Consider the following 18,286-nt stretch of genomic DNA (forward strand, 5'->3'; position numbering starts at 1 on the left):
TCTCTTTTCTATATTCACTGGATCTTAAAAACAAGCCACTCATTTCATAACAACTAACCTCTCTCTCCAATTTACAAAAGCATAATTTAAAAGATATTAGTCTAAAAGCATTAGATGAAAGACCTCAGATTTTTTATTGTATTAACCTTTTATCTCACTAAATTGAAACTGCAAAATTCTATTTTTACCAAAACATCTTTGAATGCTCATTTAAAACTGGTTACAAAAATTTTACTTTTAGTCATTTCTCACACCTAATTTTCTGGTGTCACTTTCTTTGCACAAGCTGATAATGAAATGTGTAACAAATTATAGCTGATCACACATGTGAAGTTCTGGAGTTCTAACTTTATTTTATCAAGGTAGCAAAATCAACAGAAATGTAACTGGGAGGCAGGGCGACGTGAGGCAACATCATGAATATCACAAGCAATGGGTAGAAGATTTAAGTTTTTGCAACCACCTATAGATAACAACACTCAGTGGTGACCTGGTCAAAGTAAATATGGTAAAGAATTATAAAAAGAGGAGACAATAGTCTTTGTGTCACCATTCCTCCAAACCCACTCCTATCAAGATAAACAAAGATTTCTACACTGCTAAATCTAATGTTCAATCCTTATTCTGCATCTTACTTACAATAAATTATTCAAGAGGAAGCAAAATGTAAGAGCAGTCCATTCTCATATTTCCCCTATTATTCCTGGCTTTCTCTATCCAACGAGACCTTTTTGTTTAAAACCTATTTTCTTCTTCGCACTAAAACCAAAAGAATTATCCTTTCCAATAGACAATTTCTAGATTTATGAGCCATCATCTCCCAACTCCATCATATACAAATGTTTTCCACCCAGTAGTTCCAATATTCCTTAATTTGCCATACTTTTCCTAGAGCAAAAGAGTTCTTAATTATGAATGTAGATGAACCCTTTGAAGCTCCAAATGTTTTAAATATGGGGGTTCATGAGTAATGACATGGACAAACATCCACAACTAATACATTTTTAGAAGGTACTCTAATTCTAAGATTAAAAGCATTTCTCTTATATTAAACATACAAAATAAATAGAAATACAGAGTATAGGTTCTTCATTAATTGAGTAGGCACATAAAGTTACTACATTACATGACAAAAAAGGGGGCTTTAAAAATCATTCCTTTCATTCTAAAGATGACAAAGCTGACATTTTGAGAAGCTGAGGTTGTGTCTAAGGCCACATTGGAAGCTAGAAGGCAGAAGCCAAAGAGAAATGCTGGCCTCCTGCTTCCAGTTCTACTCCCTCAGACATTGCTACCCACCCTAACCAGGCATGGGGAGAACAGTGCGCACACTACAGGCATTCAGCCAACCTGCCTCTGATAAATACACAATCTCAGAATAAATCAAGTATTTTGTCAAACTCTTCATTTCTAAGATACCAAATATTCCCTGTTTGTACTAATGGCATCTAATATACATATTATCTTTCATACATTTCAGAACTTGAATCCTTGCCCATAGACACAATCAACGATTTGTCAATCATCTGAAAACTATGAGTGCTTGAGCTTACTGCAATCAATAAGAGAAGGGCATACACTTGACCTGGAAGGGACAGAGGGTGTTTAGGAGAGGGAGGGCTTCAAGGGGGCACTTAAACACATTTTTTTCTGAGTCAATTACTCTGAAAGCCCACAATGCAGAGAAAATTAGTTGAGTGGTGCTTTCAGTAACCACTGAAGCTGTTTAGAAATTTTAAGCAACATCTTTTTTTTTTAATTTATTCTCTTGTTTATTCATACTAAAGAATAGCAAGTTCAAAAACCAAAAGAGATGATATTTAGGGAAAAGAATTTTTATAGTAAGTAATTAAGTGAGAAAGATGAAGAGGAATGCCTTATTTTGGTGTGAGTTAGGATGGGCAGGAATCCAAAATTTGATTTTATTTCAAAATAATCAGAAAACTGAAAGTCTAAAAATAAGAATTAAAAAAACCTTCATCCTCCTTCCCCCACCCCCGACTTCTGAAATACAGTGCAACTTTCTACCATCTGTTATTTTAGAGAAGAAACAGTAATGAGCATATGGGCTTTCTCTCTCAAGCAGCTGTAGTGTAGTTAAAGTTATAATAATTGTCTTTCTGTAAGATAAATTTACATTAAAAACCTGGCCAGTTAAAAACAAATGGCTCAGCCTCAGAGCCTTCTAGAATAAAAATAAGAAATTCAGACTCTTTAAGACATATTACATTCAAAATCTTGTACTTTTGTGTTTAAGGTTAAACGAATGTAATTCATGATGTCCAGATCAATTTATACAATCAAAGAGTCCACAATTCATGTTTTCTTCTAAATCAAAATGCTAGGATAACCACTAACAGAGGTTACTTACATGCAAAATTCAGTAACTAAGCCCTTTGAACATTGATAATATAAAGCTACTAATTCTGTGGATCACTAAACTGTAATCTGAAGGCTCATTTATTTATAAGAAAAAAATCACAAAACATGTGTCATATAAACTTCCACTTCAACTACATATCATTTTAAATAAGTTTAAGTAAATTGAAAGGAATGCAGAGTATATTCAGAAGTATATATCATGAAAAACATGAATTTTACCTACCTTTATCTGGGTGATTCAGAATCATGATTCTCCTGTGAGCTGTTCTAATCTTAGCCTTGCCAGCAGATGGGCTGTAAAAAATATTAAAGTGCGTATAATAAATAGTGTCAAATGCTGATTATAAACTAATGCTTTATATGGGTTTCAAGAAATTAAAACTAGTGAGGATTTCACCATCTTGTGGATAAATTATGAAATTACAGCTTGTCACTTAATCCCATCAACCATCAAAAAAATCACTAATTCAATGTTGCTTGTATTTTTCTTCAAACCATTGTAATACCAGTCCTTAATCAATTAAAAAAAAAATAGAACACGATATATGGGTAGGTGAATCTCTGTCTGAGTACCATACTGTAAACTGAATGATTGATGCTTCAAGTTATTTTGAGGGAAGGCAATATAGAGGTATTTGGACACCAGAGCCACTAGAATGCCACATCATTTTTTTTTAAAAAACGAAAGATTTATTTTTATGTATTTATGCATATAAGAACTATATAAGAACTATATAAGAACTATCATGTATTTATGTATTTATGCAGACCAGAGGTACGGGGTATTAGAGGATTCACTAGAAACAGAGTAGGGAGCAGAACAGGCTGATCTACTGAAATACACTGTTGAGGGGAGCAGAGAGAAAGACAGGAGAGGTCAGCTGCCATGTGGGGTTAGCTCCCTGTCTGGGAATTGAACTTGTGCTGCAGTGGTTGGCTATAGCTTGTTAGAGCTGAGACTTTAACCCCTGTGCCACTTGGAAGGCCCATTTCAGGCTATTTGAAATATGTATAAATATACAGAATTAAGGAGTATTTTTTAAATAGGTTATCAATAGTCAGCTACATTTGTGGCTCTATCTACTTGTCATATAGTCAAAATAGTTTAGATTCATTGATCATGGAAATTGGAAGCATAAGAATACATTCACATCTTGACTAATTTTGTCCAAGTCAGTGTTGCCTAACTGAAATAAAGGTTTAGAGAAAAGCAAAGGAGTTTCAACCTTCTGTTTAATGTTGTAAGGGTAAAATCTTTAGCTTCTACATTCATGATAGAGATGGGAAGAAAGCAGAGCCATTTATTCCACAACTGTTATTTGGTGGGGACTTTTATAAAAAGGTGTGTCATCATATCATTTTACAAATTACAACAAGGCTAAATATTAATAATTCCTTTTCAAAGCTGAAGAAATTGAAGTACAGAATGGCTAAAAATAACTTTATCAAGATTACGTAGTACAGTGCCCCAGCAACAGATTCATAAGAACGTTCTGCTTGGTTGTTATTTACTGAGAAGCTACTAAGTGCCATTTTTGTGCTAAGAATTTTGTATATATAAATCTTCACAACAACCGTATGCTGTAGAAAGCAGCATTAGCTCCATTTTACCAATGATTAAACTAGAGTAGTCATAGATGGAAAAACTAGTATTTGTAACCAGATTCAAAGCCTGTGCTCTTAACCACTGAATTTCCCATGTGAAATTGTGTACAGTCCAGTTCATTGTGACAAAACTTTCTATGTATCTTAAGTCAATACCTAAGTATCCAAACAACCGGACTGCCTTGGATATTAAATGAAATTTTCAAAAACCTTTGTAATTAGTGTTATAATGTGTTTCATATCACATTCTAAGACTATAAAGGGATGCTATGGGGGCCCACTAATAGTTCAAGAAAAATAGCAATGCCATTTTTGAATAATATTAAAGCAAGGAATAATTAATAATATAGTTATCTTCCAATTTAGTTTCCTGCTTAAAAAATATTCCCTTTTTCTTCTCTAAATGAGAGTTCTCATCTCTTGCTTTTTTATAAATCACCAGAAGATTTTTATCGTAACACACTGTAACTAAAACCCCACTAAAAAATTTAGCAGTCTGTAGAAGACCACAAAGTAATCAAATAAATACAGCCCCCTGGTAAATCTATGGTAAGGGATATTCTTAAACGTCAAGTGTTAAATGATACCATATAGCAATCACACACTATCATAAACTTTCTCCTGTCTAAAGTTAGACAAATGGAGCCTCCCTGGTGGTACAAAGGGTTAAATCTCAGCATTATGAAGCAATCTGCAGCCACTGCAGCAGGAGTTTGATTCATGGCCAGAGAGCTAACCCACATGGCACAGCAGACCTCTCCTGTTTCACCCACTGCTCCCCTCAGCAGGGTATTTCAGTAAATCCTCCTGTTCTGCTCCCCACTCTGTCTCTGGTGAATCTTCTCAATATCCCCCGGACCCCAGCTCTTCCATGCATAAATAAATAAAATAAATCTTGGGCCTCCCTGGTGGCGCAAGGGTTAAGACGCAACCTATGAAGCAATCTGCAGCCACTGCAGCACAAGTTCAATTCCCGGCCAGCCAGAGAGCAACCCACATGGTGCAGCAGACCTCTCCTGACTCACCCGCTGCTCTCCTCAGCAGTGTACTTCAGTCAATCTGTCTGTTTTGTTCCCCACTCTGTCTCTGGTGAATCCTCTCACCCCTCACACCTCTGGCCTGTACCCCAGCTCTTGTATGCATAAATAATAAATCTTTAAAATAAAATAAAATAAAATAAATCTTAAAAAAAATAAAGTTAGATAAATGGGCAGGAAGGTGAAACAATACTGTATGCTAGAGGTCAAATTGTGGAACTAAAAAAGAATTACTGAAAAAATGCCAGTTATCAAATTATAAAACTGATTCCAGGAAGAATTCAATGTCACAATAATTGCTTTGGAACTTTAGTATTCAAATGTAACTCCTTGTTACTGAATAAAGGCAGATCACAACTTTGCCGGATTTTCTCAGAGAGAGTGGGGAAGTCCCTTAAATTTGATCATTGAAATGTAAAAATTTGTCATTTTCTCCTCTGCTTCTTATTTATAATTTAAAATATAAAGATAACTTTACAGTAATTTTTTTTTTCATTTTATAAGACAACTTGGCCACATAACAAAACAGTACAAATGCAAAACACCTACCTTACACCCAGAATAAGACTAGCTTCTCGCCTACTCATTTTCTGTTCAAATCCTCCTTTATAGTAGGATGAAAGGCTCTGTACAGGAAAGAAAGAGCAAGAAATAATTAGTTCCATGTAAGGGATTTTATGACCTCAATCCCCAGCTGCAATAAGAGTAATGCCTGTTAGTAAGAGTCAACTTGAAATTGGGAAGTGGGGGTGGGTAAACTAAACAATGAGTCTTTTTGCAAGAAATTATGACCATGAAGAACACTTAGAAGACATTAACAACTTTCTTCATTTTCAAATACATTCATTTTTCTATACTAAGATATAACTTGAGGAACAATAGATATTGGTAGAAGCAAAGGCTAGAACTTTTCTTAAATTCTGCAATAATTTCACTGGATAAGCTGGTGAGACCAAGTAATTTAAAGTAGATTTATATGACAGACACCTATGTAACCTCGTCGGTAGACAGGCTAATAGAGAAAAGACGGAATTGACAAAAGTGAGGAGGACATTAGGATAGCAGACAGGTAGGCCAAAAGAGTGGAAAACTGAATTGAAAGGTCGATGTGGCTGGAGAGTGTAAGCAAAAAGAGTAGACTTAAAGAGAGGGAATTCAGATGATATTGTGGAGGGCCTAGAAGGTAAAGGAAATCATTTAGGATAGTATTTTCAGTGGGAGCATACGGAGCACTGCAGTAACAATCTGATGTTGTTTTGAAAGGATTATTCTAGCTGCTATGTGGAGACTAGAAAGAGAGGTGCAAAAAAAGGAAGCAGGAGACCCAGTTAAGAGGACATAACAAAGGTAGCAAGAGATGATGGTATAATGAACCAATGTGGTAATAAGGAGGCAGTAAAAATTGATTTTGGGGATACTTTAAAAACAGAACTAACATTTGCTTAGTGGAGTGAATAGAGGCTAGGAGAAAAAGAAAAATTAAGGATGATGTAGTATTATTAAAGGCTATATAGATCCCCCTTCAGAGAGAAGGACTTCCCCCTTGACTCCAGGGCTGCTGCTGGCACTCTGCTATTATACAGAATTGCCTTAGCTGAAGAAAGCCAAGTTCATATCCCCCTACCCAGGGCAGTCTCTGTCTAATGACTAGTTGACAGGCAGGTATAAATGCCTGACTTCTTATCTATTGGTATATTCTCTTCCCAGAGGATGTCATTTTAGTCTCATGGCTCATGGACCAAATTGGGACAAGCATAATCTGAGCTTCAGAGTTCCCCACAAGGGTAGCAGAGACAAATAAGAAAGGTTAAAGAAACATCATTTTACAGACAGAAAAATCACAACAGCCCCTATCACCAGAGGAAAGAAGATCCTCCACTCAGGAAGAAGAAAACAATAAATTAGAGTCAATAAGTGCAAACAATAACATCAGGGTAATAATTAAACCATAATAATAGAGATACACATTCTCTATCAATACACAGCATAAGGGCCTTGCCAGCTTAAGGGTCTTGCCACTTTAGGACCTGGGGGTAAAAAAAAGAGAACCATTAAACCTGGAAGGCATCTTACTATGAATGATAAGAGGCAAAGAGAAATATCACATTTCAGAATCCAGAAGGCTGGGGAGGACAGTCATATCAAGGAGTAAAATATACACAATACTCAGTTGCTCTAGGACACTGTAGGTCCCAAGTATCTTCTGGAATCCTCAATTTTGAAGACAAGAGTGTTGACATTACCCATATATGTATTTTCAGTCCACATCAACCCTCTCATTCAATTAAATAGTTAGAGCAAGCCTAACAACTGCTGAGGAAGGTCACTTATATAAATCAACTTAGTCCTCAAAAACATAAACTAATAACAAAAGATCATCGGATATTTGAACAAATCCAATATTTAGGGATGAAGAGAACCAAGATAAAAAAATAATTGACTTTAGAGGGAGGAGATATATCAGGAAGCAGAAGAATATTTGACAAAATTTTCTCTAGTATCTTTAGAGATTTCAAAAGGATAACATACCTCTACAAAGAATAAGATGTTATGAAAAAAGAAAAATTCTTGGATTATTAAAAATTTACTAATGCAAAATATTTAATGGATGCACTGCATAACAGAATAAACACTATTAAAGGCCACCCTGATGATCTGGGAAATAACCTGTGGAAATGCTGTGGAATATACAACAAAAAGATAAGGAGATGGAAAAAAATAAAGAGACTAAATGTTGAAGCATGAAGAACAGGCTCATAGATCCAGCATCTGTCCACTAAGAATTCCAGGTATAGCGCAACAACAAAAAGAAAAACAAAATATTTTAAAATACACTAGACAATTACAGAACAAAAGATAGACACTTTTCGCATTAGGTAAGGCTTACTAGGATTCCTTTGACATTTGAGGGCATCAGTAATAAAGAGATAATCTTCCAAATTTCCAGAGTTAAGCAACAAAGAAAAATCATCAAAAACCAAAATCCAAACAACAAAAGAAAATCAAAATCAACTGCAAACCAAGGAATAACAGAAAATTTGGCTGAGATTATGTAGTGTAAAGAGATTAGGTAGAGCACAGAGATTTCTGCAGTTTTCTGATACTGGCTCCACCACATTTTTAGGAGTTAGCAGTTGCTAATTAACAGTGAAAGCATTAGAAGCAAATTATTTAAGAAAAAAGAACTTATTTACTACCCACATATTCATATGGGGGGGGGGGGGAGAGAAGATTCCAACAAAATGAAAAAAAAAAAAAAAGTGTGGTGAACAGAAAGATGAGATTTAAGAATGAGATGATATTAAAGAATAGAGGAAGCAAATGTTTAAGGAAAAATGAAAAGAACCCAAAGGAACTTGAGCCTCGAAGTTCTCCTTTGAGTACCAGAAACAGTAACACATGATTACACTTCCTATTTTTCAGTAACTTTTGATTCAATAACAAATCATGCTGACAAAATGAAAACACTGTATGCTATTTATGAAGCTTTTCTTCTTTGGAGTCTGTAGAACCAAGAGAATGTATGCAGATTCCACTTCTCAGTTTCCCCAGAATAATTAAAACTTAAAGAATTGTTAAAAAGTAAACAAACTCATAGCTCAACTGAGGTACAATGATGATGGCAATAAAGATATCCTAAGATGTGTCACTGCAAGCTGCAAGAGTAGTAGTACTTTAAAAGGGGGCCAGACTTAACAAAAGCCTTTGTTTATTTTTTTAACTTGAAGCCCACAAAGGAGAGGGAACTGGCATACATCATTTCCCTCCCCTTAAGAAACACAAGGTAGGCCTCCCCTGGTGGCGCAGCGGTTGAGCGCTGGGCTTCGAAGCTGCCTGCAGCCTCTTCAGCGCCAGTTTGATCCCTGGCCACAGGCAAGGGTCCCACATGGCGTGACAGACTTTTCCTGCCGCCCGCTGCTCCCCTCGGCAGTGTACTTCGGTCCTTCTGCCTGCTCTGCTCCCCGCTCTGGCTCTGGTGAATTCTCTTACCCTCCCGCGCTTCTGATTGTACCCAGCGCTTGTATAAATAAATAATAATAAAACCACACAGGTGAAGGAAACTATGGGAACTACACCTGAGGGGGTTGGGGGAAGCAAATATTGTTTAAAAATGAACAATGATAAAAAAATAAAAAAATAAAGTAATAAAAAAATAAGTTTTCATGAAGCTATTACAAAAAAAGAAAGAAAAACGAAGGCCCCAGGATCAGTCTACACAGCAATCTCACTAACTACTCAGCCTTATTGCAAGCTTCCACAGAACAGTGAAAATTTTCTCCTTTTCTTGCTCTCTCTTCATTTACAATGTTAAATAATATAGTTCTTCAATTTATGGCATAAATATATCTACATATGATATAAATATATCTATATAACATACCCTACCAGAAGAGAAATGATTTCTGAAATTCTCTCTCTACTTATTATTTATAAACATATGGAAAGACATACATAGCCTCACTTAAAAAACTATGTCAGTATTTCCATTCCTATTACTCAATTTCAAACAACTGTTATCTATTATCTAGACTGTCTCAATACTCTCTTAGCTGGTTTGTTTCTACTCTGGCTCATCCTACTTTAAACTCTATGTAGCAGGCAGTGTGATATCTAAAATGCAAATCATATTGCCCTCATGCTCAAAATGTTTCAAAGAAGCTCCATCATACTTACTGTAGTATTTGCAATTTTTATCATAGGTCTTTTATGATCTAGGAGCAACCTACCAGGACTCCCTCAAATTCTCCATTGGAGTTATTCTTGCTGCTAAACTCATTATTACCTCTGGATCTTTGCGGAGTTCCAAGTGCCCATAAAACTCTTTCAGATATTCACAGAGCCTGCTCCCTCATTTTTTCTGAGAGGTCTCCTTGATCAATCTAACAGATTACATTCTGTTTTCGCTTGCCCTATTTTCTAAATAGTATTTATCTTACTTAGTCATTTTTCAGTTGCCTCCACTAAAATGCATGTACACATATATAATCATCCATGACACTACATTCCCACTCCCACATTGTTGTCTGACATGCAGCATGTGCATAAGGAATATCTACTGAATGAATGCTAAACAGCTATCCGTACGTTAGCCAAATAAAATAGAGAAACAGAAAATAAACAGAAGATTCCTCTATTCACAGACATGCACCTTGAGGTCTGCAAAATCACTTGCTATTCTTTTGAACCTCAGTTTAATTATTTGTCAGTTTGTCATCCTTTGAAAGTGTAGTCATTGTTCACAGCTAACTAAGCCTCTCAAGTCTGTAATGCCTTTGCTAAAACAAGTCATTCATTCTCAAATTGCTGCAAGTCAACTTGATCTATTCCTGATCTGCTTCTATTTCCCAGAAGTCAATATTTCTGCTGCACTGCTTCAGTGAGTTTCTTTGCAATGTCTAAAGTAGTCACAAACCAGTTCACCACACTGAGGTTTTCTAGGTAGCTGCTATCATTCATTCTTCTTTTAGCTCAGCAGAGTCCCTATAATGTATAGTAGGTAAATATGTAAGCCCTCCAGGATTTCAGGTTTGGAATCTTATTATTCTATATTTGGAATGCACAGGTATTATGGTACAAGGGACCTACTTTCAAATTGTAAGATGAAATAAATGCTTATGTAGCTCATCAAGTCAGGGACCTGTATCAGTTCCTTATACAGGGACTATCACTAGATGAATAAATGACTATTAATTATGCAAGGAAAATAAACTACATCAGACTTGATGTAATACTGTTAAAAGAAATATAACAATTATATGTTAAAAACAGGAATTAGATGGCATTAAAAAAATGACCAAGAAACTTTAAAGACATAAAATCAGTAAATTAGAATAACTCCAAGATAATATAATGAAGGAAGTAAATTTCTACAAACACTGGACAATCTGAGACATTTTATAAATTACTATCAAATATGGCATAAAACAATCAAATTGAACTTTTTTACTAAAGGCATCTTTAACTTACAGGAGTTGAAATCTTCTTTGCAGTTTCTGTGATTACTTGTTCTAGAGGTTTCCAAATCTGAAATGCATAGCGACCTAAAAAGTAACAGGAATGAAAGCAAATATATTTTCTATAACCAAAGTCAATACCCATAGGTGCTTACCTTGGTATTTATGGTAATTTAGATATTTTCTTTACACATATCACATATATACACATTGTTTTAATAACCACTTCAAAATTTACCAGAAAGTTGTATTTTTTCAAACTTCTAATTTATCAAATGGACAAGAATTTCATTTTAACATCATTACCATGGCTATTAAATTTATCAAGTTCTAGAACATGATTATAAAATTCCAAAATGTCAGTGTTCATGTTTATAGTACCTTAATTTATACAACATTACTGGTCACAAAAAATAATATTCTAGTACTCTTTCCACAAGAAACTGTTAATAACATCCCTTATGTATAAAGATATTCATGTATCTAAAATGATTATTTGTATTACTTTTCAATGATGATCACTTTGAAACAACAGAAAACAAACACTACTTAAAATCTATACAACAGGGCCTCCCTGGTGGCTCAAGAGGTTAAGACGCAACCTATGAAGCTGTCTACAGCCACTGAAGCACGAGTTCGATCCCCTGGCCGGCCAGGGCCAGGGAGCTACCCACATGGCGCAGCAGACCTCTCCTGACTTGCCCGCTGCTCCCCTCAGCAGTGTATTTCAGTCAATATGCCTGTTCTGTTCCCCACTCTGTCTCTGGTGAATCCTCTTATTCCCCACACCTCTGGCCTATACCCCAGCTCTTGTATGCATAAAAAAATCTTTAAAAAAAAATAAAATCTATACAACAGAGGCATGATTTTTATAAAGTTAATTCTAAAATAAAAAAACAATTATGTAGAAATATTTACCAAGTAAGTTTATTACCAATTTCTCACTGAGGATGACTACTTTTCTGAACTTATTTTATTTAGACTTTCCTTTCTTAGGCATCCTAATAATCTACAAATTGATATAAAACAGGTCTGAAATTGTTTTGAGAGCACAGAACAAGAATAAATTATCTAGCTAATTCACCTTATGTACCCTAATCCGAATGTGTGTCAACTAATACTAGTCCCTTGTCCCAAAAGTCCGAAACCATTATATGACACGCTGAACTTTAATTCAATATCCCATCATAACTTTATCTTGTGAATCAAGATTTCTACAAAAAGTACAAGTACATAGATATTTTAGAAGAAGCTATCTATTTAGAGACACAAATACTAAGACAAAAACTATAAATATTTATCAATAAGGAAATGCTTTTAGATAATTTAATTAAAGAACAGCTATGCCAGTTAAAACTGTAAATAAATGACTAGAAGGGAACAATTGTGCTTTAAGTCTTTATAACTATTCTTCCTTAAAAGGTGATTTTGGGGCCTCCCTGGTGACGCACTGGGTTAAGTACCCCACTATGAAGCAATCCGCAAACTCTACAGCAAGAGTTCAATCCCTGGCCTGCCAGGGAGCAACCCACATGGCAAAACAGACCTCTCCTGTCTCACCCGCCTGCTGCTCCCCTCAGCAATGTATTTCTATCAGTCTGCCTATTATGTTCCCCGCTCTGTCTCCAGTGAATCCTCTCACTCCCTGAATCTCTGGCCTGTACCCCAAGATTTAAAAAAAAAAAGGTGATTCTGGCTGTAAAAGAAAAAAATGAAGCAACAAGTACACCACAGGGACCAACTGTGCTGATCAGAAAGAACTGACATAGCAGGAAATATGTGACCTTACCTGCAAGAAAAATAAATATGGGAGAATGAAGGAACCCCATATCACCTACATTGCTTCATATTAAAGATTTTTTTTTATAGTACACTATTGATCATACTACCAAAAAAAAAAAAAAAAAAAAAAAAAAAAAAAAAAAAAAACCAAACAGGCAGATTGACTATTATGGGGCTAGTTTTCCTAGCTTTTATATTATTAATTTTTTTCACTACAAAGTTTATCTAGATTTTGCTGACAAATGTTCAGTGACTATAAATGGTGGAAAGAATGAGACTAGATAATGTCCTAAAGCCAAACACCTTAGGATACTAAGAGTCTGCTTACAAATCACTATAGGAGCTATTTGGTAATATTGCTCTTGTAAAATTTATTAATGTTTATCCTTTATTTATCTTACCTGCAAATGCAAGCGCTGCAACACCCAGTCCTACAGCTATCAAACTTCTTGCCTATGGAGGAAAAAATGATTATCACTTAGTATTACACACTAGGTTTTAAAAGTATATCATTCCTAATAATGAGAACAGTTATGTTAAATACTACATTTTCTTCAAGCTTTGCTGTGAACAGAACTTGAAAAAACCTGCAAAGTCTGAGATTTTATCTGCTGAACACTATACAATAGATAATTTTCAATGAAGATAATAATTTAATTTCCATATATTTGAATTCATTCTCTCTTCCTCCCCTCTGTTACCTGCATAATAGCAAAAGTGGGGAGAAAGGAGCACCTTCTGGTATGTCAATAGTTTGGTGCCTGCAGCTACTCATTTTTACCTAGTAGGTTAGACTTAGGTTATAAGATGTTGGGTGTCTTTATTTAGAAAGGGCCCCTGGTCTTCTGGTTGGGTTATTTTCACTGCCCACCTTGGTCTTTCACAGAGCTTGCAGGAGCCTCACTGAAGAAAGAAAGAGTAAGGATGGTTTTTTACAAGTTCCCAGATATCTAGCCCTGAAATTACAATCAATGCCCTGATAGTAGAAGAGGTGAACATTCCTAAATAATAATCAATTCTTGGCATGAGTATTCAAGGATGGATGGGAAGAGACTGAAAGGGGACTGCTGGCTGTTGTTACACTGTTATTCCATGGGTGTTTCTAGGAATAAGTAGTGGAAGTTGAACAAGAAGGAGAAGAAAGAGGAATTTTTTTTCTTTAAAGATTTATTTATTTAAGCAAACAAGAGCTGGGATACAGGCCAGAGGTGTGTGAGGTGAGATGATTCACCAGAGATAGAGCGGGTAACAGAACAGGTGGATTGACTGAAATACACTACTGAAGGGAGCAGCGGGCAAGTCAGGAGAGCCCTGTTGTGCTATGTGGGTTGTTCCCTGGCCAGGGATCGAACCTGTGCTGTAGTGGCTGCGAATAGCTTCGTAGGTTGCATCTTAACTCCTTGTGCAACCAGGGAGGCCCAGGAGGAATTTTTTTTTTAAAAGAGAAGATGGTTTTCTCCTGGGTTTATCCTGAGTTGGGTTTTTAAATAAAGGCAGCATAGACTGCCAAATGGTGTTTTTTAATAAACTGAAATCACTTTAGTATATACGTTTTCCTCAACACTGGAGAATTTTACTTTTTTAAAAAAATGCTTATATATATGATATGTATGTATGTGTATGTGTGTATATGCATACATATATCAATCCCTTTTTTTAAGAGGCCATTTTTTATTAGGTCTGCTGCTCCATCCTAGAACCTATTAGAGATACCATTTGCTGTTAACTGGTTTAGGATTAACCCTGCATAAGTTTGGTAATAAAGAACGTCTAAGTTTAAAAAAAGAAAAGAAAAAGAAACATCAAGTCAGTAAGGTAGTTATATGAAGGTATTTTATGGCTTACTATCCTGTAAGTCTGTCTTAGAATTCTAGAGTTCTTCACAGATAAGATGAAGCAAGTCCATATAGGCTCCTCCTCACTTCCAACTCCAAAATTCACCTTCTCAGCAGGAGTGACACAAGGGCAGACAATTTAAGTAAAGGAAGATTCATTCCCTGGCAGAAAAGGCAAAAAGCCTACACCTAGCTAGCCACAAAGGTAAAACAGTCTTCAAGGTTTCCTTCAGTTTGTCTAGTCTCAATTATTGAGGTACGTTTCTGACATTTTCTTTTTTTTTTTAAGATTTATTTATTTATTTATACAAGCACCGGGGTACCGTAAGAAGCGTGGGAGTGTGAGAGAATTCACCAGAGCCAGAGCGGGGAGCAGAACAGGCAGACTGACGAAGTACACTGCTGAGGGGAGCAGCAGGCGGCCGGAGAGGTCTGCGCGCGATGTGGGACCCTCGCCTGGTGGCTGGGGATCAAACTGGCGCTGCAGAGGCTGCTGGCAGCTTCGTAGCCCAGCGCTCAACCACTGCACCACCGGGGAGGCCCTGTTTCTGACATTTTCTAGAGCCTCCCTGGTGCTACGAATTTTAAGTTTATCTTTTATTAGTTCATTTTAAGGACCTTCCGTCCAACCAAGCAAGTCAACGATTTCATGTGAGTTGGTTTTTGTGCCTTATAATCTTGCTTATTCTCTCTATTGACTAGCAATATTATCTTTGTCTATCGAGATCTGATCTACTCTTGAAATTGCAACTTGAATCTGCCACAAGAATGGGAAAAGCAATCTGTAAAAGCTAACAATTAACAAAGATCCAAAAATACCTATAGATTTCCTGCAAACTAATAGTAAGACAGACAACCCAAAAGAAGAAAATAATAACAAAAACCAGGCAAAAGACTGGGTCAGGGACTTCATAAGAAAAAATCTAAATGGCTAACAAATATGAGAAGAGTAACTATGGGATACCAATTATAACAACAAAGTCATAATGGTGTAGAAATATTAATATCAGAACATAAAGCTTTCTGGTCATTCTGAAATTCATTCTGTTGACTACCATGCCAAGTACTAACCAATAGTATCTATTAACTCCTGGAGTTACTGTGAGAACAAACTGCAGTAAGTTATGTAAAGTATCTAAAACAATATTATCAATAAAGGGCCTCCCCGGTGGTGCAGGCAGTTGAGCACAGTGCTGTGAAGCTGTCCGCAGCCTCTGCAGCGCCGAATCAATCCCCGCCAGCTGCAGAGATACCCACATGGCGGGGCAGACCTCTCCTGTCTTGCCCACTGCTCCCCTCAGCTGTGTATTTCGGTCAGTCTGCCTGTTCTGTTCCCAGCTGTCTCTGGTGAATCTGCTGCAGGAGGCCTTGATGCCCCAGCCAGATAAGACACTGGCAAACAGCGAAGGTAAAGGGCCTCACACCGTGGGGCTGAAGATCAAACATTCCTTCATTTTTTGTTCTTGGTCATAAAGAGAGACAAAATTTCCCAAAAAGTACACTAGGCTATAAATTATATGTATCAGCAGACTGCAAGCAATTGGCACAGAAAATTACCTGTTTAGAAATTAGTTACTACACAATTCGGCCCAATTAACAATGGGAGATAATTTATTGTACATATCTGACAAGCAATCCAGCATAACAATTATAGTAAATCCTTCTTTTGTTTTTTAGAAGTTTCCTTTCTATTTAGAAGTTTCTTAGGAAAGTTTTTAAATGAAGTTAACTGTGTTAAAAAGTTTGTAGGTAGAAAAAGTTCTGATTAGCTGAGTAGCAGCTGGTCTCTGACTGAAGGCCATGTGAATAAAATAGTCTTTTGATGCTTAGGCTTTAGCTGATAGGGATGCACTGGCGACTATCCACTGTCTTAGATAATGGTCTAGCTGAAAAAATAAGTTTTAGTGTTAGGTCTGTTTTTTTATCTATTAACCTTGAAGGCTACCGTCTAGCTGGGACCCGTAGGAGCCAGTAGTCCATGGGAATAAAATACACTAATTGTTTCTGCTTTACACATGACAATGTATTTTTTTTTCTGCTTACTAAAAATAAATAAATAAAGACCTGCTGAGTCTCTCCGCAGAAGATACTTGCACCTCACCTAGTGTCAGTGTCTCCTCATACTACCTCATCCCCTTCCCCTTAGCCCTTAAGTTTCAGCCCCTTACAGGTCGCCGAGGCCGTCTCATCCTTTCAGGAACCCCTGACACGACATTTTGCCGGAAGCTGGTCCCTGGCATGAATCCTCTTATCCTCCCGCACATCTGGCCTGTACCCCGTTTCTTGTATAAAAATAAATAAATCTTTAAAAAAATATTATCAATAAAAATAGCTAGATGTGGTTAAAAATAATGGTATAATAGAAGTATGAATAAGGTTCTACAATCCTTAAATCTGTAAATAAAAGATTCACAGTAGTGATTTTTCAGACAGGCCATAGAAAATAAACTGGTCTTCCCCATATTAAGTAATCTAAATTCCACATTTTGAGTAATGCATATTTAAAAAATAAAAAGTTTTAACAAGTGGAATTATTATAATTTCACATTTTTATAAATTATAAGATTTTTACTATTTTAATTATTCAAAATGTAAGACACCAATAGTTGCCGCTACAATTCCAAAGAGATTTTCATTTCAAGGCATTCATACCAGAAACGTTAAACCAATTTTTCACAATAATAACATGTAAGGCTAACTTGTGTTTAACAACAAAATTCAATGTAATTAAAAAAATAAGTATTGAGCATTCTGCTAATTATTGTCTGGCTGTTCCTCTTGATCCATTTTCTACCCTTCTGTGTCATGTTCTGTCCCCTCACTTCTGGCCAGTTTCTGGTTAGGTTTTGCCAGTGAGAGGAAGTATAGTATAGAACACCATGCTCAGGTTGTCAACTCCGGGGACCATTCCCTAAACACGTCTACCTACTGCATGTGGGTATCAAAATTGCCCAAACTCCTCAGAGTCAAGCATGGAGTAGAACATATTTTACTCACACAGAGAAGAGTAAGATCAGCTCCAACTGTGTGTATCAGGGTGTCCTCAGTAGTCAGTGAACAAAGGGGAATTGGTTCAGAGCACACATTTTGTGCTGCTGCAGACAAAACCCTTCCCCTCTATAACCAACCTCTAAGTTTGCACCACTAAAAGTAGGGGGCAGGTCTGAGAGTCATTCCATGTGGTTGAGCAGAATAAAGGAGTACTCAGTGAGCATAGAAACAGGCGAAGATGGTCCCACAGAGAAGGTAAGGAGAGCAGGAGCTGTGAGGGCGGGCTTACTCATCTCCCAGTAAGCAAGTGTTCCAAAGCCAAGGTCCATTCTGTGACAGCAGAGTTAAAAGACCGAGCACAGGATACTGCCTTTCCCAACGGGGAGCATCAGCAGAAAAGCAGCGTGGAAGAAGGCAGAAATAACAGTACAATTTATTCCCTGCTATATTTCCTTTTTGGCCCAAGCTCCTATTGAGTGACTCCTTTTCCATGCCTATAACTTTCACTGGATTCCGAAACGTAATTTTCAACCTCTTGCCCTCTTGCCTGCATGGATAAGAGTTTCCAACTGTTGCTGGGCCCTAGGTGCTTCATTATCCCTTTTTGGATACTTGAAACCATGACTAAAGCTTTGCAAATAATCATCATTTGTCACTACCAGGACCCTCACTGAAAGAAACATTACTATACACCAGCCAC

The 18,286-nt window shown here is 36.6% G+C and overlaps 1 protein-coding gene across 1 annotated transcript in view; it reads right to left on the reverse strand.

The window, feature by feature from the left end:
* Positions 1-18,286, reverse strand: part of DNAJC15 (DnaJ heat shock protein family (Hsp40) member C15) — a gene marked incomplete at its 3' end in the record, with an annotated part of 41,206 nt that overhangs the window by 9,400 nt on the left and 13,520 nt on the right. The window contains exons 2-5 of the mRNA XM_084234634.1: positions 13,162-13,213; positions 10,992-11,065; positions 5,574-5,650; positions 2,606-2,676 (exon numbers count right to left, since the gene is read on the reverse strand). Of these exons, the coding sequence (XP_084090760.1) occupies positions 2,606-2,676; positions 5,574-5,650; positions 10,992-11,065; positions 13,162-13,213 (274 nt within the window). The remainder of the gene's footprint in view (positions 1-2,605; positions 2,677-5,573; positions 5,651-10,991; positions 11,066-13,161; positions 13,214-18,286) is intronic.

Source organism: Talpa europaea (assembly GCF_964194135.1).
Source record: "Talpa europaea genome assembly, chromosome: 6".
NCBI classification, from domain to species: domain Eukaryota; kingdom Metazoa; phylum Chordata; class Mammalia; order Eulipotyphla; family Talpidae; genus Talpa; species Talpa europaea.